This window comes from Pseudorasbora parva, chromosome 4 (assembly GCF_024679245.1).
Source record: "Pseudorasbora parva isolate DD20220531a chromosome 4, ASM2467924v1, whole genome shotgun sequence".
NCBI lineage: Eukaryota > Metazoa > Chordata > Actinopteri > Cypriniformes > Gobionidae > Pseudorasbora > Pseudorasbora parva.
The window spans coordinates 4,768,473-4,795,919 of record NC_090175.1 but is presented as its reverse complement, the minus strand read 5'-3'; the positions used below and the strand labels follow the sequence as shown (position 1 = coordinate 4,795,919).

General features: G+C 42.0%; 1 protein-coding gene and 1 long non-coding RNA gene across 2 annotated transcripts; one reads left to right on the top strand and one right to left on the bottom strand.

Annotated features, from left to right (window-relative positions):
- Positions 1 to 9,552: 9,552 nt before the first annotated feature.
- LOC137072728 (B-cell receptor CD22-like) lies at positions 9,553 to 24,995 on the bottom strand. Its single transcript, XM_067440654.1, has 11 exons — positions 24,941 to 24,995; positions 23,227 to 23,574; positions 22,880 to 23,128; positions 12,329 to 12,586; positions 11,090 to 11,347; positions 10,706 to 10,957; positions 10,532 to 10,625; positions 10,373 to 10,421; positions 10,130 to 10,207; positions 9,999 to 10,054; positions 9,553 to 9,762 (listed from the first exon to the last, which is right to left on the bottom strand). Exons 1-11 carry the CDS (start codon positions 24,993 to 24,995, stop codon positions 9,741 to 9,743), a joined length of 1,719 nt encoding a protein of 572 aa, XP_067296755.1. The 3' UTR covers positions 9,553 to 9,740.
- Positions 11,872 to 12,224, top strand: LOC137073842 (uncharacterized). The gene is made up of 2 exons (XR_010904801.1): positions 11,872 to 11,924; positions 12,152 to 12,224. It is a non-coding gene; the product is annotated as an uncharacterized lncRNA (long non-coding RNA).
- Positions 24,996 to 27,447: the final 2,452 nt, after the last annotated feature.

Below are 27,447 nucleotides of genomic sequence, written 5' to 3'. Positions count from 1 at the left end.
CTCCGCAAATTTCCAACAACGATATTGCGGATATGCAAACCTCTGACACTGCAATAAAGACAATTCTTGACCACCTCTCAGACCCCTCCAACCACCCTATCACTGACTCTGAGCTCATTGATGACTCTAGCCACAAGCATCTACATAACTCCAGACACATGATGCGTATTATGGACAACATTCTCTGGTGTGCACCCGATGGCAACACAGCGCCACAGCTTGTAGTGCCACGGTCGCAAAGGGGGGTGATGCTAATGTACGCCCACAACACACCATGTGCTGGACACCACGGCACCAGAGCCACGTATGACACACTGAAACAGGTGGCATATGGGCCTGGGATGCATCAAGATGCAGCAGAGTATGTTAGAGAAGGGCTAGTTCGCTGCCAGTTCCAACCAGCAAACCCGAGCCACAGAGCCCCACTGCAACACAGAGGGACCACGTTCCCATGGGCAAACCTACAAATCGACCGGGTAGAACCCCTGCCCAGGTCCACAAAAGGCAAAAAGTACTTTCTCACAGTGGTGTGCCAGTTTACCAAGTGGGTGGAGTGTCAACCAGCACCCAACGACACCGCCCAGACCACGGCATACCACCTGATGAATCACATCTTTTTCCTGTCAAGATTGCCACTGAGAATCAACTCAGACAGAGGCATCCACTTCACTACTGAGGCCATGCAACAGATCTGGAAATGCCTAAGAAACGCGGCCGTGATCATGCTCCTGTGCCTCCAGACAATCAGAGGCCAGCCACCACCAGACACCATCACACCGGGTCCAGCCTTGGGCATCGTACTGAGAGAGCAACCTGGACTGCTGATCACCAACTGCAAATGAATCCTCAAAAGAAAGACATACTCTCCTGAACTTCACATCAGCAGCGCAAGCTCCTCCAGCCCTGCACACAAACGCAAAAGGGGGGAGGAGCCCAAGCCCTCTGCCTAACCTTATACCAGCTTCAAGAACCTTCTCCTCCAACACCAGGTAGTCACCTTGTAGGCAATACTGCCAAGCCCCACACTATGTCATGCATGTGATTTGAGAAAGAAGGCCTTTAACGAACACAAGGCCGCCTCTGAAGGGATTCTCAAAACCCCAATGACTTTGAACTTTGAAACAGAGAAACCAAAGTGGATCACCAGAAGGCACCCAGCCTGGCCACAATGCGAGGCACCCTCTGGAAAAGTTCCTAGTCAGCATAGGACATAAAAGTGTCAAGATGCACAGTCCATCTTCCTAGGCAGGAGACCTAAAGGACTGACTGGCCATTGCGAGGAACATGGTTCCACCCAGGGCTGCAGAAAGCCCACAGCACACCTGCACCACACAAACGGACTTCTGGATGACAGGTGACGCACCGTCAGGGCACCTGCTGCCTCGACACCTGCTGCACAAGCAAAGAGACCTGAACTGGGCTACTGTCTGCCTTATCTGCCGTGGAACGACCATCACTTCAGGAGACACAAACAACTGGAGCCTAACATGGCTATGGTGTGTCTGATCTTCCTGAATCTTTGATATCGCTCGTTGTTGTCCATAGGAGGGACAACAACTAGCGAAAGGGGGGATTATGTAGCGACTCAGGCGAATCAAACACACAATCGCCAGTTACATTTAACAAATATGTTTTGAAAGTTGTGCTCACTAGCATACCTTCCCCCAACACAGCAGAGGGAGATTCTTCAGTCACCCTGGAAACCATCTGATAAGGTGTTTTACGACCGGAAAGAATGTGGCCACAGGAAGTCTTATACACAAAGAGTTTAAGACACAGAGCTTTTGCCTCAAATTATAGACAAACCATCTATAAATGAACATGCACCCCAGGACATTATATGTAAACACATAACTGTCTTGTAAAATGTTTATTCTGTATGGTATTTTGCATCTTTTTGTCTTTGTCTTAACAAAGTACTAGTTCAGATAACCTCATATATGTCATGTCTCCTATCAAATTAATGCTCACTTCACGACTTACACTTCCATGTATATCACTTATTCAGAAAAGGCAGTGTGTGTTTGTTGCATTAATTATAGTATGAAGACTCAGAGACCCACTGAGTCGAACTTTCAAACAAAGGACAATAAAATCTGCTGAGGAATTTCCTGCCGGGAAATCCCAACACTCTCATTGGTTAAGTCTAACCCTGGAGGGTGGGACTATTTCCAGACCTTAAAAAGACCAGTGAAGACAGGCTCTGCCCTCTTCCTCTCCTCGCTCTTCTCTCTCTGGCTGAACCAACACGTCATCGTGGCTGGCCCTTGAGCCAGGCCACCAATGCAGGCCCTCCAAGCAGGCCCCAACTCTTCTCTTCTCCGAAACTCTCTGGCTTTTACTTCTTCAACTCTCTCCTGTGGGAGCCAACACCCACGGGGGGGGGGGCTAGCACTTAAGCCATGCCACCAATGCAGGCCCTCCAAGCAGGCCTCATCTCTTCCAAAAATCTTCTCTTCTACAATCCGATCTTCAAGGACACGAAGCATCGCTAAAGCAAACAGCCGCTTCCCTCCCAACCTCGGAAAGGACCGCCGGACATGCAGGACATTTGAACACGCAGAGACACATACGCACACAAGCGAGAAGCCAAAACGAAACCAAAAAGAATGCAAGTATTCTTATTCTTACTGCTGTAAAGAGGATGTGTTATTCTCCCGTTGGGATAAATTAACTCCGTGAAGGTCGTATTTGGTTGAACTGAAGGAAAGCTGTTTCTTACCCTCCCCCACTCTCTTTGTCTCTCTCTCTCCCTCTCTCTTTGTCTCTCTCTCTCTCTTTTATCTCTCTCTAACTTCAGTCTATTCATTATTCTCTTTTATGTATTCTTTCGTTAATATCTATACTTCTACTCTCTTGATGCATATTTAGTATGTACTTTCTGTGTGAATTGTAGTGTTATTTTTAGTCTGTGTTTATTAAACCTTCAAAAGACATTTAATGAGTTGAATCTGTTATTCTGCCACATACACAAAGTCAATGAAACTTGCGATATAAACGTTACCTAACTGCTTATGCTACTATGTTAGTAAAGTAAACTGTATGACCATTTGAAATATTGAACTTATCCTGATCAGTAAAGTTAATGTTTCTTATGCGCTTGTAAAGCAGTAATCCCTTTATTGAGAATTGATTTGAAAAGTCTATAACTAATTTGCAGGACAAACTTAGTAGGATAATTTCAAGCAATTCCGTAAAGGGTTACTTGTATTTAATTAAACAATTTTCCCTATCGGAAAATTTTAATACGTAATGAACAACTGGCAAATCATATTCATAAATTCATGAATATTGAATATTAAATCCCTTTTGAGTTAATTATTCCCCGAGACATTAAACTCATAAGCTCGTTGTTGTTACAATAGAATTGATAGTCATCTTGATTAATGTTATGGACTGTGGACAACACATAGAGCATCTTTACTCTGTTCATTGAGAGACCATGTCCAGCAGCAGCTGTGAATCATGCACAGATTGGACACTCGAATGATCACAGAGCAACCAGTCATCTAGATATGGTAGAACTCGCAATCCCTGGGCCCACATGGGAGACAGAGCAGCCTTCATACATCTCGTCAACACACAAGGGGCTAGTGAGAGTCCAAATGGCAATCCTATGAACTGGTGACTCTTGTTTCTGAAACTGAAGCATATAAACGTCCTGTGACGTATTTTTGTAATCGGAACATAGAGATTAGGGCTGGGCAATATATCGAATATCAGCGATAAAATCACAGTGATTTTGACGACGATGTAAAATTTGAAAATACTGTGAAATATTGTATATTTCAAATTCAACATGTATATTTTCCCAAAAAAACATTACCAGATAATGCAGAGGTCTGCTTCCACCGTTCACTAAACATTGGAAGCAGAAGAGTTATATATTATAGTTAATATAGTTATATATATATATATATATGCACAGCGTATTGTAACAGTTAAAGGTTACATGGGTTGTTATTAAACTACCCACCATTAGGGGACACTACTGATCTTTTTTTCTAAGGTTAAATACCAGTAGATAGCAGAAGAAGAGAGAGCTGTTTGGTAAGAGGAAAGCATGGAATTCCCTCTGGTAACCTTATCTTTAATGATGTCCTGATTGGGAAACATACTTTTTGATGCTTAATCAAAGTAAGGTCTTTTTTCCCCATGTGTAAAGTAGTGATGGGCAGACCGAGGCTTCGTGAAGCACTGAAACAGAAATGTGCCGAAGCTTCGTAACAACACCCGACACCCATCTCCATGACACCATCTAGTGGACACTTGCGTGTATTTATCTGAAATAACCTTGAGAGTGATCTACTACTGCATGTAAAACACAAAACAAAAAACACGTTTTTAACATCTGTCTGACAACTACCTGGTTTTGTAACCTGTAGCCTCCTCATTGTAAATAACTTTAGTCTTTTGTTTTGTTTTTTTGTCATGAAAAATTAAGATTATTAAAAGAAATCAAGCCACAATAGGTTATTTGTTACATAACATTTTTATTCAAAAATATGAATTGCGCTGTTGGTGAAGGACTTAGTCAACTTAAGTTAATGGATCATGCATTCTGGGCCAATACAATACACACATCTCACTTTATGTGGCGTTTCCAAATGGAGCCTAGCCTTAATATAACTAACCAATGTGCACTATAAATCTCACTTATATCACAAAAACCCACAATGTGAAGATGGAATAACGTCACTTTTAAACTGTGGGGAATGAGGTTCATTCAGATGTGTGACTGTGTGGTTTGTTCCCGCCCCTTTTAATCAAAGCAGTTTCGACAGGCGCACCTGATGAAACACCTCGGTGCTTCGTTTAGAGGTAGTCATGTGACATGGGTGTGTTGAATCACAGCTCGGAGCAGCGTTTCGACACATCTGCGCTAGGGATGGGCCACTTATTTTGTTTTCGATACGATACCGATACTTTCAAGGCCAGTATCACCGATATCGATAACGATACGATACTTTTAAACTTTTTTTTTTTTTTAATTATTAAATATATTAAATTATTTAAATGACTAAGAGTAAAAATACCCACTTAACATATTTGAAAGGTATTTTAAAATTCAATATGCCTTAATTGCAACTTATTAGATCCAAATTTTTTAAAACATGGATAAAATGTTTAGTAGTAGTGAAATTAACCATGGAAACCTACAAATACTAGCCTATTTGAACTACGGCTACTGTAGTAAAAAAAACAAAAAAAAACAAAACATGGTTCAGTTTCACAAGGGACTGCCAGTGACTGAACATTGCAACCATAAAATGCAACCTTTTTATTCTGAAAGTGATTTATATTATCATTAGTTACAGCATAGAACATGATCAATTTTAACTTTTAACATTACATTTAAGAGTGTGATTGCACTATATAGGCTACAATTTCTAATTGTTTATTGTGAAATAACTCAAACTATTATGTTTTTCTGTCTTTTGATGAGCATTATTCTGGGCTGTGTGTTCAAAAGCATCTATGGTTTCTTATGATAGTTTCGGGAAACGCAGTTCTGTTTGAATAGTGTCAGCAGTGAACGAACGCTCTCTCTGTGATCGATTGGTTCTGCCTTGTAGCGTTTGCATGCATTCAGATCATGGTTAAGATGAGCAGGAAAATAGTCCCATACTACACAATTAACATAGTTTATTTGTATTGTATGCATTAAATAATCTTTTAAAATAAACATAATTACTGGTAAAAAAAAAACAAAACACCTTAGTATCGATATTTTTATTTGAGTATCGATACTTTCGATGCTCACATCAGTATCGATATATCGATCCTTCATATCGATACGCCCATCCCTAATCTGCGCTTCGGGATCTCGACACAGCGCCGAAACGTCAGGTTTGCGTCAGCCATCCCTAATGTAAAGAGAGTATATATGAATTGTATTTACTTTTTGTTGAACTTTATATTAATGTTTGTTAATACTGTGTTTGTAGAAGGACTTTTTGTGCCTACTCTCATTCATTGGCTATTGCATGGTACATGTGGGAAATAGAAAGGTCTAATTTAGATTCTTTTGGACTTCCTTGGTGTGGGCCTTCACATATGGACCATATTTACAAGGATACAAACGGGTTCTGTTTGTTTTTGGAATTGCGGTGTGGAGTATTGAGTCTGGTCTGGGCTTTTACCAAGGTTGAAGAACTATGGCTGTCTTCCTTCGTTACATCTATGGACTGTGATTTTACTGTATAAGTATTACCACACTCATTGCACCCAAACTCAAACAAGCATTCATATCCTATGATTTATGTTGTTTATATATATAATATGTTGTGTGGTTTATTTGTAAAATTGGTTTATGGTATGTTACTTTGCTTTGGGGTTATTACTGTTCATTTCACAGTTGTTGTATTTTTCATAATATATCTCTAAGAAAATCACACATTATTCGTTTCGTTATATATTTGTTTTCTTGACCTAAACCAGTTAAAGATAGTGAGAAATTAAGTAGAACCCTCCCAAAAAGACTTTCAGATATTACAGTAAACTATACTCTTAAAAGTACGAGTTTGTTATAGCATGACAAGGAGAGCAACAGAAACATATATAATGGATATAATGGTGATATAATGGTGACCGGACAAAGACAGAATGAACGAGAGGAACTTAAATACAAACACAGATGACTAACTAAACGAGAGACACAGGTGATACAGATGATAACTAATGAAACACAGCTGAACAGAACTAGACTAACGAGGGTAAGTGGCGGGAAAGTACACCAAGGAATATGTGACAAAATTAATCAGGAAGTACATGAAGCACAACACAACAGAAAGACAGATATGCAAGACCGGCTAAACAACTTTAATATTTATTAATTAGCCTATAGATCATTTATAGAGTGAAGATTTAATATAATATTTGATAATTTATTTATTTATTTGACTTGCTACTGTTAAATAGACCCACTGTAGCTTTTTTTTGCAGGCTATTCTCCCGAAAATGTGTATAAATACACTCGTACTATTTATACTCATTTACATGTGATCGGGTTGGTTTTTGTCGTATTGTTTGTAATTTGCATTATTAAAAAAAAAAAGATAAAATTAAAAATCTATATTGTAATTATAAAAGTACATAAAAAAATAATAATAAATGACAAGATTTTGGTCATCCCAACCTGTTCTGTAAACATCAACATTTTGTATTTAATTTGGTTCTATCTAAATTGTTTTTGTTGTTTTAAATGGGGGCAATATATATATATATATCAGTGGCGGCTACTGGTCTGTCAGAGAGGGGAAGCTCATTTTCGGCCAATTGTCTTATTTATTTAAAAGTAAATTCTGCCCTACGTTCCTTTTCAAGAAAATGTTTTTTTACCCTGTGAATGAATGAACGATCTAAACAAATATTAAACTCTGTAAAACTGAACTAAGGAATGTGGTGTATAATTGTGTGAAATGTATGATGAAAATGAAGCAATTTCGCCAAGCAAATATCAAAGAAATAGGTTGCAGCAGTTTTTATTTCGACTGAACTTGAGAAATTCGCGATGGGACTGAGCGCGAATAGCTTCAGTGATTCCTTATAGTACAGAATCGCTGTCAGTCAAAAGGAGATGCAGACCCTCCAATCATCACGCAGAAGCTCGGAGTCCGGGCCAGCCCACTCCCCATTCACTCCCAGAGACGCTGAGCGTCCGTGGGCGGGACATAATCGCAGCGTTTATCCAATGACCGTCTAGTTTCGAAGCGCTGAAAAAAACCGTTCAAAGCAGCCCCATTGAAGTCAATGGACGCTGGGCTTCAATAGGGAAATGCACTGATGCTGCGGGAATGTATGAGAAGGAAATCGAGTCAGCCGACCTGCTATATGTAACTGATTCTGAACGAACTCGTCTTTGAGATGAACGTTTTCTAACGCATTTTTAGTCAATATAATGTTAATATAATAGTACATATTTGACCATTAATTTTGTGACATTATAATGGAAGCCGAGCTTCCCTTGCAGTCTTAAAGAAATCGCCACTGATATATATATATATGTTCAGCTGCGAGCAACAAATGCTGCCTGTGTAAAAGTACAACGGGCACGCGGCTCCCGCTCTCCATTCGCACTGCTTCTGCGCTCCCGGCGTTAGCATCTAGTTCCTTAACTTTTTCGCTGACAAAAGCAGAGCCGTTGAGACCAACTGCGCCATAATTTCATTGTTTTGAAGGGGGAGCTGAAATGACGGGAGGGGTTGTGTTGCCCAGATTTGCTTCCCCCAGTCTGCATTTTCCCCAGACAAACGTTCTTCTCCCACACTGAACAGAATTTCATTCCAAATATATAAAATAGCGGGAAAATCTGCGTTAATACTAGATTCTGTGTTAATTTGCCAATTCCGAGATTACGACCGCCATTCCGTGATCCCGGAACCGTGGCCACTGCCATCCGAAATCACTTTTAATGTGTCATCCACCGGGAGTAGAGCTATCTCCAAAGAATGAAGTGAGCCCTCACGAGAACCACAAGCCACCGTTGTTCCCACTGACTTGTCTTGCAGCTCGGAAAGTTTAGTGGGAAGATGATCCTGGAAATGTGTGTTGGATGCTCATGTAGACATGTAGGCTATGGGGAGGTTAAAAAAGGTAGGCTCTTCACTAGGGTTGGGAACGCAGATTTCAGTGCCTCACTTCGGTATCTTAAAAAACCCATGATACCTAACCCTTCTCTTCACTAGATGAATGTGAATGAGCGTCCTTTGTGGAAGCCACTTCAGTAGTAGGAAGGATGAGTCTGCTGGTTGGAGGTTTCACAAGAGATGTTTTATCTCTGCCATGTCAAAGGAAAGGCAATCAACTTTCTTCGGCAACAGTTGCCCAGCCAAATTACTACCACTACCACTAGATATCTTCTCAGTCAGAGGAGCACCAGCAGCTGCTGAGGTGTGCCCATGGTTTTACTTTCGTTTTGTTAATTTATTTTGAAATAAAGTTTGTTGATGGGAAGGAAGGAGACGGGAACCTGCGAACGTTCAAAAAACTTTATTTCAAAATAAATAAAAAAAACGAAAGTATAACCGCAGGCAGCGCTCGTGGATCGATTAGTCGAGACTGTTTTCCAAGATGGTGCCTGTCCGTGAACGCGTAAGGCACTATGTTTATAAATTATCTTCTTATTAAACTGTTTGTACTCTTACAAAGTTCTCAATGCTTCGGTTTGCATGTAGGGACCCTCATTATGCTACCGTGTTAGTGTGAGGCTATTTTGAGCCTTGTTAGTGGTATTAACTAGCGATTTAATCTCACTTACCCTGTGCCCCATAGACAAGCGTTATAAGCTAATCTGTTTTTAGAGATAAAACTCTTTACATTCGATTTCCATGAAAACGCATCCCAGAGAACGATCTACTCGGTAACCATCTGTTAATTACCCCTAGGTTCATTTCTCACCGGAGTTGTCCTTTAATGCACAGATTTGAAACAGAATCTTGAATATTTGTCAATTTGTATCACTCAATGTTTTATCTGAAAAGGAATAAAGTGAAAAATCTGTCACATAGACCCTTTAATAACATAAAAAAGATAAAATGCATAAAATATTATTGAAAACATGTGTTTATTAATTACATGCTGACTATTTGTTCATGTCACACATGAATATAATCCATTACTTTCTACAGGACCTTTGAGAAACATCATTTCAAGGCATTTCACTTTCACTGATAGTTGGAAGTGGGCATGTCCAGCGATGAAACAAAAAGTGAGAAAAGTTTTGAAAAAGTTGCTTCATTTTACCGTGGTGTCTTGCTGTGACTAGAACAGAAATAAGACACATTTACACAAGTCATGATACAAAACTACAAGTGCTATATACTAGGGTATATTTTTTTTTTAAGGAATATGATTTATGTCATTAAGATGACATGTATAATCCAGTTTGTAATGGAAAGAAAAGACTGTTTAGTATTTATTGACTAGTAGATTGACTACTGAGGTCATTTTCTTTCTTTATTGATTATCTTGAGAAGACCTGAAGATCTCCAACTTACAGATTCTCATATTCAGAAGAGCCCGGCTGGAGAACAGCAGGTCTGGGAGGGACAGTCTATGGGAAAACACATTGATTGTTTATTACCTGCACAAACTCTATTGTTTGTGTAGTTTTTGATATTTCACTTACTGTGAGCGTGTCGTAGAGGTCAGGTGATCTGGACTTGAGGTCAAGAGCTGTATATGTTTCTGTTCTGGGATCATCGTTCTACAGGAAAACAAGAAGATTTAAACTTGACAATCAAACGTTTAATCGCTCCAGAGTCTCTCTGCTCACATACAATCATGAGTGTGATGATAGACATGTTCTACGTGTATTAAGAAGCTCTAACTGATTTATTGATATCATTCTGTGGTTCTTTGATCATCTCACCTCATAATCGTGTATTGCAGATCTACAGTTTATCCCAGTCTTCCGACTGCTGAACAGGAAATGGAAACAAGCCATTTCATTGTTTCATTTAATAATCAAATGTACTTCAGTAGTTAAAAACTAATTGTATTACTCTTTGTTTGATACATTTCTATTTACATTGTGTACAGTATGATGATGATGATGATGATGAATGATCCAAAACAGGCCACTGTAATCCCCAACCAGACGTGCCAGCCAAGACTACGATGAACTGAAAGAGACATCATTATTATAAAAGAATATCATTATTAAATCTGCAAATAAAAAATGGCATGTTAATAAAACCCTCACCTGTGACACCTGTGACAGTTACAGCGTCTGATCTCTGAGATCCATGTTGATTGTGAGCCTGACAGTAGAAGCGTCCACTCTGTAGTGCACTGAAACTCTGTCCAGATCCAACAGCTGAGGCTTCATTCTCCTTAAACCAGCTGAAGTTCAGAGCAGGAGGGTTTGAATCACTGCTGCAGCTCAGAGTCACTGAATCTCCCTCCACTATTACACCAGATCCACTCATCAACACTGAGACGCTCCTGGGAGGGTCTGAAACAGATTAAAGAAAATTAAATATTAATGTTTCGTGATTGTTAATGCTCTTTTTTGTTGCTAAGAGTTACTTGACCATCATTAGCTCAAACATGGCATTTAAATAATACTATGATTAATAAAACTTACACATGACGTTTAGAGTCACAGTATCAGAGTATTTCTCTCCATGTTCATTGATGGACTTGCACTTGTATTCTCCACTGTCATCAGAGCTGATGTTTGAGATGCTGTAGATTCTTCCAGATCCTACAATCGTTCCTCCTTTAAACCAGCTGAAGTTCAGAGCAGGAGGGTTTGAATCACTGCTGCAGCTCAGAGTCACTGAATCTCCCTCCACTATTACACCAGATGGACTGATGGACACTGAGACGCTCCTCGGTGGGTCTAAAACAGATTAAAGAAAATTAAATATTAATGTTTTGTGATTGTTAATCCTCTTTTTTGTTGCTAAGAGTTACTGGACCATCATTAGCTCAAACGTGTGTAGCAGGTTTATTTGTATACTTATGAATTCCACCCAAAAATATTTCTTTTTGTATTACTGGCTGTTTCGTTTTGGGTTCATTCTGCTTGCGCGTCGGGTTAGTGCAGTGTGTGCGAGTGACGTCATCAGATTGTGCAAGGCTTACCTCAGTCAGAGCAATGCTGGATTTGACTGAGGTGAGTTCACGTCAGGTTTCTCCGATAGTAAAACGGATATATAAGTTGTTATTATCACTTATTTGTTGACATATCACTGTGTAAGAATGTCTGTGATGATGAGTTAATTTTGCAGTAGTCTTAATGAACTACGAGCCGCGATATTGTGTTTTTATATGTTAAATGCAGTTCGGTAGCTGCTGCAGCACATGGTGAGCTAGCTGTTCTGCAGGCCATTAACATTGTATTGACGTGATGCTATCTTTTTAGATGCTAACCTGATGTCACGCAACACTCATTGCCATATTGTTTATGACCGCAGGTATGTTTTTTTTTTTTTTTTTTTTTTTTGCATATTTGTTTGAGATGACTCAATCAATATATGTGTAGTTTATGAAATGGAATTTACAATGTGTTTTTCTATTGGGAATATCTGTGATATTTTCTTTGTATTTGTTTTGATTACAAATGTATGTAGCTTTTCTGTATGAAAAGAGGTTAAATGTGGTTAATGTGAATTCAGTCAGAGCAATGCTGGATTTGACTGAGATGCTAACCTGATGTCACGCAACACTCATTGCCATATTGTTTATGACCGCAGATAATAAACAGCATTGTGACAGCCCGTGCCTCGGTGTCTACTTGAGAACAACCCAGAACACAACGCAGAAAGACAAGACGGGTTACACATGGCATTTAAATAACACTATGATTAATAAAACTCACACATAATGTTTAAAGTCACAGCATCAGAGTATTTCTCTCCATGTTCATTGATGGACTTGCACTTGTATTCTCCACTGTCATCAGAGCTGATCTTTGAGATGCTGTAGATTCTTCCAGATCCTACAATCGTTCCTCCTTTAAACCAGCTGAAGTTCAGAGCAGGAGGGTTTGAATCACTGCTGCAGCTCAGAGTCACTGAATCTCCCTCCACTATTACACCAGATGGACTGATGGACACTGAGAAGCTCCTGGGTGGGTCTGAAACAGATTAAAGATGGATTGATGACAATCACAGGATTCACTGGAGGATCCATAGGTGAAATATGTAATATCAAGACTATGAATGTAAAATAAGAATATGAAAAACATGAACACGCAGTACCATGTATATTCCCACATAGCAACATTGTGTCGCCCCAGATCTGGCCCACATGCTGCGTGGAATTACAGCACATGTGGACCGCTTCTGTTTGCCAGATCTGGGCCACAAGCAGGCCATAACAATGCCACATGTCAGCCAAGAGCAAATAAATAAACCAGAACTGGACTGAGCCACAAAATCTGTGTGTATTAAATATGGAGTCATCTCAGCCTTAATAAGCCTGTTAACAAGCAGAATTACTGAAGGAACGAAGAAAACAGAAGAAGAGATGAGCAGAAACACAAGAACTACAACTGACTTCAGCCACAGCTTTAGATGAAATCAACTGAAGATAAAAGAAGACATTAAATCTCTGAAGATCTCATCAGAGGATTAAACAACTCCACAAACAGCATTACCAGCTTCACACATTACTAACCAGACTGACTGTCTCTAATGTGTTTCATCTGAAGTCACCGTAATGGTGATCAGTGTTTCCACTAGTTGAGTTCTTAACTCTTATTATGTATCTGCCTCTTTTGGCTTCTGTGAATGTGTGTCGGAAAAACACATTTGAAGTTGTAAAGGAAGCTAAAGAGAAATATGTTCAGGTGATGATGGTTACCTGGTGATGTTTTATAATCATAACCTGCCTCTTTTTTTTTTTGTTAAATGGGTATTGTTTAATTGTTTATTTGAGACTCTATGGCATTAGCATACTGTTTAAATGTTTCATAATCATTTTTGTATTTAAATAAAGTCTTTTTGTTGTATTTTTGTTCTCATCTTTGTTTACCCTGACTTTGGCAAAGTTTATAATGAGTTGTAACACCTTTTGACACAAAACTTTTTAAAAATAATAAGACCCAGAATTTTTTTTTGTTTAGCAAAAACATTAGGGTAATGCCCTTGTTTAATTGAATAAAATAATTTAGCATATAAAATATAAAAGCTTCTCCTAAAACAAAATTATAACACAATATTAACATGCTCCACCCAGCGTACGTCCGCTGTGCCTATGCTCGCTCGGCTACCTCCGATCACAGCTTTCGCTCCGATCTCTCCCGCTCCGTCAGACGGGTCTCCGGCCTCGTTTCTCACTTAGTCTCATGGCTCACCCATGTCACGAGTCCGCGGTCCTCTTCTTTGCCTCCCTCTCAGTTTCAGTGGCTTTACTATCTCTTTCTATCTTCTTTTCTTTCCCTCAAACATCCGAGTGTCCCGTGATCCAAATGGGTTCAGTGCGGGGGAAAAACATCTTCCAGCACTTCCTTACATGCGTCTTTATGTGCCTGCAGCTAATATAGCATGAATACCAGGCTTGTGCAAAATTCAGAATTTCAGAACCGGCCTCCATTCAATTCATGAATTGGAATTTGGATTGAATTGACTCCGCCCCACAGGAAGTTGAATTTGAATTGGAATGACAGGAAGTAGAATTAAATTCATGACAATTCAAATAAAATCCACACAGTCACAAAACAGAAAGAGTGTGTTGAATCTCACACACATTCAGTGTTAGGATGGTTACTTTGGAAATGTAATCGCTTACTGTTATAAGTTACCCATTATAAACGTGGTTTGGATTACTTTATCAATGTAAAGCAATTTGCTTTTAATATGATTAGTAACTAAATGAATTACACATTTTACCTCAGTAATGTAACAATTACATTATTTTTGTAATTATTAAATTACACAGTCCATTATTCAATTTCATTACACGTACAGTATCTACACTGTAAAAAATGTACACAGTATCTACTTTAAAAACATATATGGTAACAACATTACACATCATATTTAAGTAGGTTTTATGAAGAATTAAATATTATTAGTGGAATGTGCTTTTTTAATTTAAGTTGACTTTGGAAAAAAAAAAAAAAAAAAAAATATATATATATATATATATATATATATATATATATATATATATATATATATATTAGAGTAAATGGAAATGATCTGTTTATATTTGACTTTATGTTATTCAGTTAATAGTCTGTTTGATGCTGGCACAAGTAGAAACAAACGTATTATTTCACTAGCATTAGCAAAGTTATTGCTCATTGAACACAGCAACATGCTTCATAGTGATAATCATAAAACTTGCAGTTATTCGCAACACAACCTGACCATAAGCTCTACTCTTCTGCACAATGGTAACGGTCAAAACTTCAACATAACAGAAATTCTTTCAAATGTCAAACATAAATGAACATTGTGCATTAAGAGATGTTTCCCATCACTCAAAAACATTAAACAACACTTCTTTTCAATATTAATATAAATTTCCAGACATATGCAAAGCTTGCTGGGAACTATCAATAGGGTCTCTAAATAAAACTACACTCTACATAATGCTGGGTTATTTTTTAACCCAAAATGCTGGGTTAAGACTGTTGGGTAATTTTTGTTGTTTTTATTTTGATCACATTTTAAACACCATTGGTTTCAAATTTCCAGTCATTGGGTTAACCCTGCTGGGTCACAATGCTTTGTTGATTTGACCCAGTGCTTGGTTGTTTCACGTGCTTCCCGCCTTGATTCGGTTAAATTCGCTCCCAAACTGTCATTTTGAGGACAATGCAAAAAGGCAAAGCCACTGGTTGCAGATGTTTTAAGATAAGTTCATATATTTTCATTAATAATCATTTTAATTAGTATAATTATAGTTTTTTTTCTTCTTCGCATCAACCATTCTTAAGCTTACATGACGTTAAGACGACAAAAGTTTTACCTCAGAATCCGATGCAATGTAGTTACTGACTCGTGTTAGTTTAGGTCGGCATGTGAGACGTTAGATTAATACAGTTTGTGATTACACGGAACCATGATCCCCTTACGAGAATTACACATGGTTTTATGTAGGGATGTCACAATAACGGTACTTCGATACCAAGTACATACTGAAATGGTAAAAATGTGACAATAGTATCTGTATAGCATCGCCTCACAAGTAGACTATATTCAGTCCCGCAGCTGCGTTCAGTCGCGTCACGCAGGGCTCCAGACTGTCTGTGTATATTAAATAGTATTTAAATATCACTCTTCCATGTTTGCTTCTCTGTGTGAATGACGGGGGCACGTGTCATCATAGCATGAACACAGACACCCAAAAGTCACGTTAACCCGTCAAAATAAAAGTTTGATTTAAACGTGAATAAATTGACAGAATATATTAGGTTTGTAGTTGTCATTGTTGCCCATTTTAACACATTTGTGAATTATACCATTTGTCAAGCAATAAAAAGGATTGTTTTAACAGTCTAAACATGCATTCTTCATTTGTTCTTTCATGTTCTTTGTCTATTTTTACAGTAGATTAATGCACAGGAGATTTTTTAGGAACAACCCAGCAAGAATACCCCAGAATAGCAAATCCATTAATGGAAAAATAATGTACTACATTTTGGGTTTTCTCAACAGCCCAGCCCGCTGGGTTAAAATGCCACTGGGATAATTTAACCCAGCATGTGTCCTGTCCAATATTTACCCAGCGCTGGGTTGCCATTTGGGTTGTTTTTAACACAGCCATTTTTAGAGTGTATATCAGTGAGCAAATTATCTTAAAACAAACAAGAAATCATATTTTCCTTAACTTTATCAGCTTAATCGGTTCCTCAATTTGAGCCTCAAAACTGCTTACATTTCCTTAAAAAAATTAAGAAAGTGTATATATTGGTTTTATTTCTAATTAATAACAATTATTGTTATTAACAATTAATAACATTTTTTTTATTATTAATAATAATACTAATAGTAATAATATAAAAATATACACACTATTTTTATTGTTTTAGAAAATTACAAGGCCCATGATTATGTGTTTTACAGTGTCACTCCTCAAACCTGCATACATTTTGTTCTAAAATTTAGATAATGATTAATTTAAATAAATTACCCCCTCAATCTTGTTTAATTAGTTTTGTTCCAATGTTATTTTAATTTCAAAGTAATAAAATAACACAGAATTATTGTAAATGCAGTTATCATTCATTCCAGTGCAAAACTCCCTGAGCAACACTGATGATCTTATTCTCGATCACTCCTCTAATGTTTTATCATTGAGTCTGCAGCATTCTGCTCTGAAGATCTTTCCTGCAACACCAAAGATTCTCTCAACAGCTGCAGATGAAGCTGCTATGGCAAGGTGGACATGTATATGAATTACTATACTATTATTTTTTCCTGAATTTAAATTCTGCTTCCTTTAATTTAAATTTGAATTGTAATTCTACCAACTACTACTACTAATTATCAATGGGGTCTCTAAATAAAACTGCATAATTGAGATAATTCTCTTAAAATAAACAAGTAATCTTATTTCTATTTTAAATTCGAATTGTAATTCTACATCCTGTTTTTGACATCAACTCAAATTCAGTTCAAATTCAAGAATTGAATTGGAATTTTGAAATCATTCTCAATTCAATTCTGAATGGTGCACAAGCCTGATGAATACCCAAATGACCAATAAAAACATTAAGAATAAAGTAATAAAAGGCTAACTGCATAAGACCTTTGGTAATATTATTTAGCTAAATAATATAAACTTTAAACTTAGTTCCCTTTCGGGGAACTCGAGCTGCGTCGAAACGCTGTGAGAACGCCTCTGCGTTAATGCGTCGTGAAGCGCCTGTAGAACCATTCCATCGGAAAAAAGATCGATCGTCGGCGTGATGACGTCATCGACCGGAAGCTATAAAACGTCCGTGAAAACAAACAGGAACTAGCTTCTGTGCCTTCAGTAAGCGATCTGTGTGAACCTGTCTGTCTATTTGGTGTTTTTGTCTGTCTATTATCAGAGATTTTCCACCCTTTTGTTAAATATTTCATATATTAACAGAAAAAAGAGAAAATAAAATAGATAGAAATGGCGAGTGAAAGCAGCAATTTCAGAAAGTGTGTTCCTCCCTGCCCACGCTACATCACGGGCGGGGACACACATCTTCTCTGTGTTGCATGCTTGGGAGCGCAGCATGCCCAGGCAGCCCTCGAGGGGGCTGCTTGCGAGCACTGTGAGCGTATGCCACTGAGAACGCTGCGCTCCCGCCGGGCACTCTTCGAGGAGGGTGCCTCGGCTCGTGTTCCCCGCGGCTCTGGTCCCGCTGCTGCCGAGGCAGAGCGGAGGCTGCAGTCGTGGGGTTCACAATTGGAGGTTGCAGAGGGGTTTGAGACGGGCACTGCCTTATCTCTGCCCTCACCTGCTCCATCCAGCGGCTCTTCTCAGGGCTTGGAAGCACGCATTGCGGTTTCTTCCCCCCCGAGAGAGCCGCCGGTGCTCCAACTATCCAGCTCCGAGGAGGTGGACGTTGAGAGCATCGCGACTGAAGATTCGCCACTTCAGTCCCCTGCGAGTGAGGAGCTCGTTGAGGTTCTAACGCGAGCCGTGGCCAGATTAAATATTGACTGGCCCGTAGAGAGATCTGAGGCAGGAAAGAGAAGATCTAGTAAATTAGATGAGAGATTCCTGCCCGCTCGCGCTTCAGAACCTCAGCGGCGGGGCCTGCCATTCTTCCATGATTTGCACACCGAGGTGGCAACATCATGGAGGAGACCGGCATCATACCGTGTGTTCAGCCCTCAGACTTCGGTCTATAGCAACATCATGGGGCTGAAGCACTACGGTTATGGGGCGATGCCAAAGGTTGAAGAGACGCTCGCGAGCCATCTCTCGCCTTCCTCGGCATCGTCCCTAAAGGCCCCGACTTTGCCCACCAGACCATTGAAAACAACGTCGGCACTGGTGGGCAAAGCGTACTCGGCGGCAGGTCAGGCTGCTGCATGCCTACACACCATGGCGATAATGCAGGCGTATCAGGCTGACCTGCTCAGGGACTTAGATGGACGCGATGAAGTGGGGGGTGATGTCATAAATGAGTTGAGAACAGCAGCTGATCTGACTCTCCGGGCCACCAAAGAGACGGCCAGATGTGTTGGCCGCTCTATGGCAGCATTGGTGGCTACGGAGAGACATTTATGGCTCAACCCCACCGAAATCAAGGAGAGGGAGAAGAGCTTTCTGCTCGACGCGCCGCTGTCTCCTGGTGGCCTCTTCGGTGACGCAGTACACACTGTCACCGAGAGGTTCCAGGAGTCAAAGAAAAACAAGCTGCGGCGCTAAAGCAGTTTCTCCCTCTCCGGGTCCAGGTCCCTGGGGCTGCCGCTGACATCAGGCAGCCCAAGCCGAGTACGAGCTCCGCTCACAGGTCACAACAAAAGCAGAGCGTCGCCGCTCGAGCTCCCCCTCAGCGCGGGGACGGGGGGCGGCGCTCTCAGGCGAGGCCTTCGAGGGGCAGGGCTGATCTGCGGACAGTCCTGATCGCCAAGAAGGCCTCGTCGAAGCGTTCCTGACGCCAGAAGCGTCAGGACGCTGAGGGTGGTTCCCCCCATAGGGAAGCGGTGTTTACCCCTGCTAACGGTACCCGCTTCCCTACGGCACCCTCGGGGGGCCGCGCTGCCAACCCCGCCGCAATGCCGGGGCGCAGTCGGTCTCCACGGGCCACCCGAGGGTGGTCCGCACCCCCTCCGGGGGGCCCCCGAGCAGTCAAGTCAGTCGTTCCCTGCCGGTCCGCCGCTTCAGGGCACTGTATTTGTTGCTCAAAATACACCAGAGGCCAGCCTCGAGAGGCTGGTTCCCTTAGTAGATTTTCTAGACGAATGGAAACGTCTATCAAATATATCTCGTTGGGTCCTGCAGATAGTAGAAAGGGGGTACGCCATTCAATTCAAGAGTCGGCCACCTCCTTTCTGCGGTGTCCTACCTACAGAGGTGGGCCCGGAGCAGGCTCTGGTAATGGCACAGGAAGTAGAGACACTCCTGCAAAAAGGGGCTATAGAGAGGGTTCCCCCTCCCAGCAGGGAGTCTGGCTTTTACAGCCGTTACTTCATCGTGCCGAAGAAGGATGGGGGCTTACGCCCGATATTAGATCTGCGGCTATTGAATCGCTCGGTGGCCAAGCTCAAATTCAAGATGCTTACACTCAGACAGATTGTAGCGCAGGTCAGATCGGAGGATTGGTTTGTCACCATAGACCTCAAAGATGCGTATTTTCATGTCTCCATCCTTCCACATCACAGGAAGTTCCTGAGGTTTGCCTTCGGGGGAGAGGCATACCAATATCGTGTACTTCCCTTCGGTCTAGCACTGTCACCCCGCACGTTCACCAAGTTTGTGGATGCAGCTCTGGCGCCGCTGCGTCTACAGGGCATCCGCATACTGAACTATATCGACGACTGGCTGATTCTAGCGAATACAGAGCAGATGGCGGTTCAGCATCGAGATGCTGTTCTCGCCCATATGTCGAAGCTGGGGTTGAGGCTGAACGCCAAGAAGAGTGTGCTTTCTCCGGCTCAGAGAACCACTTTTCTAGGTGTGAACTGGGATTCGGTAATTATGCGGGCGCAATTATCGCCAACACGCATAGCATCGATCCTGGCAGCCGCCAAAGAACAGAAGCTAGGCCGAGCCGTCACTGTGAAACGGTTCCAGAAACTGTTAGGTCTCATGGCAGCAGCGTCCAACGTGATACCTTTTGGCCTACTGTACATGAGGCCACTGCAGTGGTGGCTCAAAACAAAAGGGTTCTCCCCGAGGGGAAATCCGCTCCGCACGATCAAAGTCACGCGGCGATGCCTACGTGCTCTGGTCATGTGGAAAAACCCGGGGTTTTTATCTCAGGGTCCCGTGTTGGGGGCTCATGTTCGTCGCGTAACGCTAACGACAGACGCCTCTCTCACGGGCTGGGGGGCGACCATGAGTGGTCGCTCATCCCAGGGTCTATGGCAGGAACATCAGCGGCACTGGCACATAAATCGGCTAGAGATGCTCGCAGTGTTTCTTGCATTGAAACAGTTCCTGCCCGACCTCAGGGGCCACCATGTACTAGTCAGAACAGACAACACGTCCGTGGTGGCCTATATAAATCACCAGGGGGGTCTGAGGTCTCGTCCGTTGGACAAATTGGCACATCGGATCCTCCTGTGGGCCCAAGGGAAATTGCTGTCAATCAGGGCAGTATATATCCCGGGGGCCCTGAACCAGGAAGCAGACAGCCTGTCGAGACAGGGGCCGAGGCCCGGGGAATGGAGACTCCACCCAGAGGTGGTGGAGCTCCTTTGGAAGGTTTATGGGAAAGCAGAGATAGACCTGTTCGCTTCGGCGGAGAACTCTCACTGCCCGCAGTGTTTTTTCTCTGACCCATCCGGCCCCACTGGGGCTGGATGCCATGGTACAGGAGTGGCCGAGGCTGCCTCTGTACGCCTTCCCCCCGATTGTCTTGCTTCCAGGAGTTCTGGAGAGGGTACGCCGGGACGGGGCCCAGGTACTTCTAGTGGCTCCGAACTGGCCGACCCGAGTATGGTTTTCGGACCTGATATCTCTCCTGGAAGGCTCTCCGATGGAGATTCCGACCAGGAGGGATCTACTCTCTCAGGCGGGCGGGAGATTCCTGCACCCACGCCCAGAGATGTGGAAACTGTGGGCCTGGCCTCTGAGGGGGCTAGGCTCATAGAGGAGGGTCTCTCGGCCGAGGTCGTAGAGACCATCCTACACTCCAGAGCTCCGTCCACAAGGAAGCTGTACGCTTTGAAATGGAGACTTTTCTCAGCATGGTGCAGAGAACGCCAGTGGGACCCAGTTAACTGCCCGGTTGGTACAGTGCTGGAGTTCCTGCAGGAGAGGTTCTCTGCAGGGTTGACCCCCTCCACACTTAAGGTGTACGTGGCGGCCTTGGGTGCTGTCCACGTCCCTTGCAGTGGAGTGTCTTTGGGAAGACACCCTCTAATTACACGCTTCCTTCGTGGCACATTAAGGTTGAGGCCAGTTATGCACTCGAGGGTCCCGGCATGGGACTTGGCCATTGTTTTGAGGGGCTTGTCCGGACCTCCGTTCGAACCTCTAGAGGAGGTTTCGGATAAGTTCCTCACCTTGAAAACTATCTTCCTTTTGGCCATTTCATCCCTTAAAAGGATAGGAGATATTCAGTCCCTGTCAGTAGGGCCCTCATGTCTAGAGTTTGCGCCAGGGATGGTGAAAGCATTTCTACATCCCAGGCCGGGTTATGTCCCCAAGGTTCCTACGAGCCCACGGGGCCCCATCACTCTACAAGCCTTCTGTCCTCCTCCATTTATGACGTCAGACCAGGAAAGGTTAAATCTGCTGTGTCCTGTGAGGGCACTGGATACTTATGTCCACAGAGCTGCCCTGTGGAGAAAAACTGAACAATTGTTTGTTTGCTTTGGACCCCCTAAGAAGGGGGCTCCAGTATCCAAGCAGAGGATGAGCAAGTGGGTGGTCGAGGCCATCTCACTTGCTTATGAAGCTACCGGGCAGCCATCTCCACTGGCTGTCCGGGCGCACTCAACCAGGGGTATGGCTGCTTCTAAAGCACTTTTGTCGGGGGCTTCCCTCCATGATATATGTAACGCGGCCGGATGGTCGTCTCCTTCTACCTTCGTCAGGTTCTACGAACTAGACCTGGCATCTACAGTAGGGGCACAGGTACTCTCGTAACCGTGTGCGCTTCGGCTTCACACATACGAGACACTTGGTCCTATGGCGATGTGGGTATAAGCGTTCTCACAGCGTTTCGACGCAGCTCGAGTTCCCCGAAAGGGAACGTCTCAGGTTACGTATGTAACCCTAGTTCCCTGAGGGAACGAGACGCTGCGTCGCTCTGCCATACTCCCGGCGTGTCCGTGATCACTTACTTCAGGCTTTATCAGAAGTTAGTTCCTGTTTGTTTTCACGGACGTTTTATAGCTTCCGGTCGATGACGTCATCACGCCGACGATCGATCTTTTTTCCGATGGAATGGTTCTACAGGCGCTTCACGACGCATTAACGCAGAGGCGTTCTCACAGCGTTTCGACGCAGCGTCTTGTTCCCTCAGGGAACTAGGGTTACATACGTAACCTGAGACGTTTTAATCACTATCTTGAAATTAAGTTACCAAACTTTGATCCCCTTTTAATTATGTAAAATTATTTAATATTTACTTATTTTAGAATAAGAATAAGATACCCCCTATTAGTTATGTAAAGTAAATAAATGTTTACTTTTTAATAGTCATGTGACTCGTTTCTGAGAGTAAAATGGATAAACATAACCCACCCAGTTTCCATTACACTATAATGCCCATGTTTACCACTGGGCTACACATCCACAAAATAAAATTCATACTCACACATGACATTGAGATGAACACCAGGCGATGTGTGAGTGTGTCCGTGTACAGCACAGCTATATCTGCCTGCATCCTCTCTTCTGACTGACTGCAGCAGGAGTTCATTGTTTCCGTCTCTTCTCTCAGTTAATGGCTGTGAGTTTCTGGACCAGATGAATGTTGCTCTGTCAGTCAGAGTGCAGCTGCTTTTACATGTCAGACGGACTGAATCTCCCTCTGTCACTCTCTCAGGAGACTCCACCTGAAGATCTGAACACAACACACACATTATATCTAGTGCTGCTGTCATACACTGATTATTATTCAACATAATGCACAGAAGAAGAGATAAACCTCATCAAACTCACCTGTGACAGTAAGAGTCACTCCTGGATAACCAATCCATATCCCATCAGCTTTATCAGTGATGAATCTGAAAAAGTACTCGTGTGAATCCTTCAGTGTCACATTACTCAGTCTGACGGTGCAGCTCTTCTGTTTATCTCCCAGATACTGAAGCCTCTGACTGTATTCAGGGTCCTCAGACAGATCTGGAAACTCGTCATTATCTTTTACCAGTGTGTTTGTCCAGAACACTTTCATGATCTGATCTCCAGTAGGGTATGTATAAGAGCAGCTCATTATCACTGTTGAGTCCTTTACTGCACAGATGTGTGAAGGACTGTAACTCACACCCCAACCAGCACTAGAAACCCCTGAAACACACATTAAAGGGATACTTCAGACAAAAATGATTTCTACATAATTATTGACCCCTTATGTTCATCATATTACGTTTTTTTTTTTTTTTTTTTTTTGTGGATATTACAAAAAACAAACAAACAAAAAAAAACATAATTAATGATGCACATATTCATATTGTTCATTAACTCTTTCCCCACTTAACACAGAGTTTTCACTGTAAGATGCTAGGGAGTCTCCTGAAGGAGTACTGAATCTCCTGATCAAAACACACACGAGCAAAACGCAGTAAAACAAGCGATCGCATGTAAGCGGATGCAAAATATGCATATGCAAAATAACATGATCATCAACATTAAACATCATATAAATCTAATCTATCTAATGTTAGAGAATGAGATGAGGAGCAGGATGAGGAGCAGGACTGAAGCATTAGAGGTGTAGATGGACTCGATCTCCCCATCTGTGTTTGATCATCTCTGATCATTGATCATCATATAAATCTAATCTATCTAATGTTAGAGAATGAGATGAGGAGCAGGATGAGGAGCAGGACTGAAGCATTAGAGGTGTAGATGGACTCGATCTCCTCATCTGTGTCTGATCATCTCTGATCATTAATCATCATATAAATCTAATCTATCTAATGTTAGAGAATGAGATGAGGAGCAGGATGAGGAGCAGGACTGAAGCATTAGAGGTGTAGATGGACTCGATCTCCTCATCTGTGTCTGATCATCTCTGATCATTAATCATCATATAAATCTAATCTATCTAATGTTAGAGAATGAGATGAGGAGCAGGATGAGGAGCAGGACTGAAGCATTAGAGGTGTAGATGGACTCGATCTCCTCATCTGTGTTTGATCATCTCTGAATCTGATCTGGAGATATTCTGTCTTCACAAAAGTGTGATTTTCTCAGCTTTTTGTTAAAAATTTTGCTTTTTTAATGAAACTTGATAAAAAAAGGAATGCATTAAGCTACAATAACAAAATGTGTTTGTTTGTTTAAAAGAAGAGGGTCAGCTCTTTCTTTCTGTATATTGTATGCTCAGATATTCATAAAATAAAATATTCTATGCTCTATTAAATTTATGTGAAATTGGTCAAATGGTCCTTTGTTTTTTAAACGCTGGCGAGGAAAGAGTTAATCGCAATGTAAATAATTTAAACATTTAGCTGCAGCTATTTTTTATTTTTTTTAATTATTATTTAGCTTTGACTGATGTTTACGTTTTTTAACAGACATGTGTTTGTGAAAGGGTTTTTTAACAGAGGGTTCAGTGACTACCAGACTTCTGTTAAAGATCTGTGATTTGAAAGAAAGACTTAAAGAAGACTAAAGAAGATTAAAATATTCTCCAGCAGGAGCGACTCACCGTGAATCATGAGCAGAAACACCAGAGGAAGAGGCGGAGCCATTATCAATGACATCACTGCTAAAACAATAATAGAGTATAACACACAATGATCGTTATAATACACAAGCTTAAGCTTTAAAACATTTCCATAAATCATTTTTCAGTGAGACTATTTCCTGTTGAATAGATCAGTGGTTTCTACAACAGTATAACCCAAACTATATTGACATATATACCAGCGTAACTCTTACCGGGTTCTGGTGAGTGTCTCCAGCAGGAGTTAAACTGATGACTTTATCATGGTTACACACAGTTTATTTTAAAATGCTTGCACAGACAGAAAATATGTCTTCCTCTTTTTTGACTCCTCCACACACAAGCAACTTTAGACAACTTTTTATCACAATGGCATTTATTGTTATTATTACATGTTTAACAATATGAAGAAGTTTGTCCTCCACTTTGATTAATCCATGAATCGTGTAATAAAAAATATAAGTGGGTTTTTAAACTACATACCTTTTATTCCTGGAACAAGACATTTAATATATGAACTTTTAATGAGGAATCTTAAAAGGTATGTAACAATGATTGTCAAATTGTTAGATTCCCTAATAAAAAGATTTTAAACATGCATTTATTATGTTTTTATACCCTTTACTGTGTATTTCTGAAGAATTATTGAGCAAGACACTCAGTATGGGAACTTATATTGCATAAGACTGGATGTCGACACTTTGACTGCAGACAGACAAGTCATATTTTGACATCTTTAAGAGAAGTTTTGCCTTCAGTTTACTGGCAAAAAAAGAAGAGCAACAGGAATGGGTGAGTGGTAGAGGTGGCTGGGACAGGAAATTACCTCATCCAGAATCAGTTCACCCACACACAAGTGCCGGCCCATAATGAAGACCACATGCACATCCCGTGGAGACGGTCTCAATGTACATCACTAATCAAAAGGATTTCTCAGCTAATGTTGTATAATACAAAGCACCTAAAAGGACATGGTGATTGAAAAAGACATGCAAGAGAAAATATATATTTCAATGCTTTTGCTCACAAAATTTTCCTTGACCTTCTCTTCGCACACGTACACAGAAGTTCGCCAGTGACTTTAATAGACCGAGGTGTACATACAGCTTTATTTTTATCCCCTGTTGCACACTGGCAGATTTTCTGCAAATAGCCCAAATATTAGCATATGGATGTTAACATATGTTCCCTTTCGGGGAACTCGAGCTGCGTCGAAACGCTGTGAGAACGCCTCTGCGTTAATGCGTCGTGAAGCGCGTGTAGAACCAATCCATCGGGAGATCGATCGTCGCCGACGTGATGACGTCGCCGACGTGATGACGTCGCCGACGTGATGACATCATCGACCGGAGACTATGAAAGGTCCGCGAACACAAACAGGAACCAGCTTCTGTGCCTTCAGTAAGCAATCTGTGTGAACCTGTCTGTCTATTTGGTGTTTTTGTCTGTCCATTAGAGAGAATTTTCCACCTTTGTTAAATATATCTGATATATATTTTATAACATAAAGAGAAAAAGGAGATTATGGCGAGTGAACAGCATTTCACAGTGTGTTCATCCCTGCCCTCAAAATATATATATTGCGTGTGGGAAACACACTCATTGTGTATGGCTGTTAGGGAGCGCAGCACGCTCAGGCAGCCCTTGAGGGCCGCTTGCGAGCATTTTTTGAACGGCTTCCGTTAAGAATGCTGCGCTCCCGCCGGGCACTCTTGGAGGAGGGTGCTTCGGCTCGTGTTCCCCGCGGCTCGGTCCCGCTGCTGCCGAGGCAGAGCGGTGGCTTCAGTCGTGGGGTTCACACATGGACTTTACAGAGGGGTTTGAGACGGGCCCAGCCTTATCTCAGCCCTCACCTGTATCGTCCAGTGTCTCGTCTCGGGGTTTGGAAGCCCGCTCTGCGGTCTCTTCCTCCCCGGGCGGGGCACCGGTGCTCCAACTATCCAGCTCTGAGGAGGTGGACATTGAGAGCATCGCGACTGAAGACTCGCCACTTCAGTCACCCGCTAGTGAGTTGAGGTTCTCAAGAGAGCTGTGGCCAGGTTAAATATAAAAATAAGAAACGACTGGCTGGCTGAAATATCTGAATCCCATCGAAATCAGAGAAAACGAAATTAGATGAGCGATTCCTGCCCTCTCGTGCAAAGCATCAACGTCCTGCCGTTCTTCCCTGACCTGCACACCGAGGTGTCTAGGTCATGGAGGAAACCGGTATCATATAGAGTGTTCAGCCCACATACATCTGCATATAGTAATATATTTGGGCTGAGACACTATGGTTATGGGGCGATGCCGAAGATCGAAGAGACGCTTGCGAGCTATCTCTCACCTTCAGCTGCATCGTCCCTGGCATTTCCCCTCCGAAGGAAATCGGTGCTTACCTCAGCACACGGTACCCATCTTCCTTCGGTGCCCACAGGGGGCCGCGCTGCTAACCCCGCCGCAATGTCAGGGCGCAGAGGGTCTCCGTGGGCCACCTGAGGGTGGTCCGC

Excerpts from the sequence above, each read along its gene's own strand:
- LOC137072728 (XM_067440654.1), bottom strand. The coding sequence starts at position 24,995 with ATGTCATTGATAATGGCTCCGCCTCTTCCTCTGGTGTTTCTGCTCATG. Across the intron at positions 10,958-11,089 it reads TGTGACTCTAAACGTCATGT|ACCCTCCCAGGAGCGTCTCA; the intron begins GTAAGTTTTATT and ends AATCTGTTTCAG. Across the intron at positions 10,055-10,129 it reads ACCTCTACGACACGCTCACA|ACTGTCCCTCCCAGACCTGC; the intron begins GTAAGTGAAATA and ends GTTTTCCCATAG.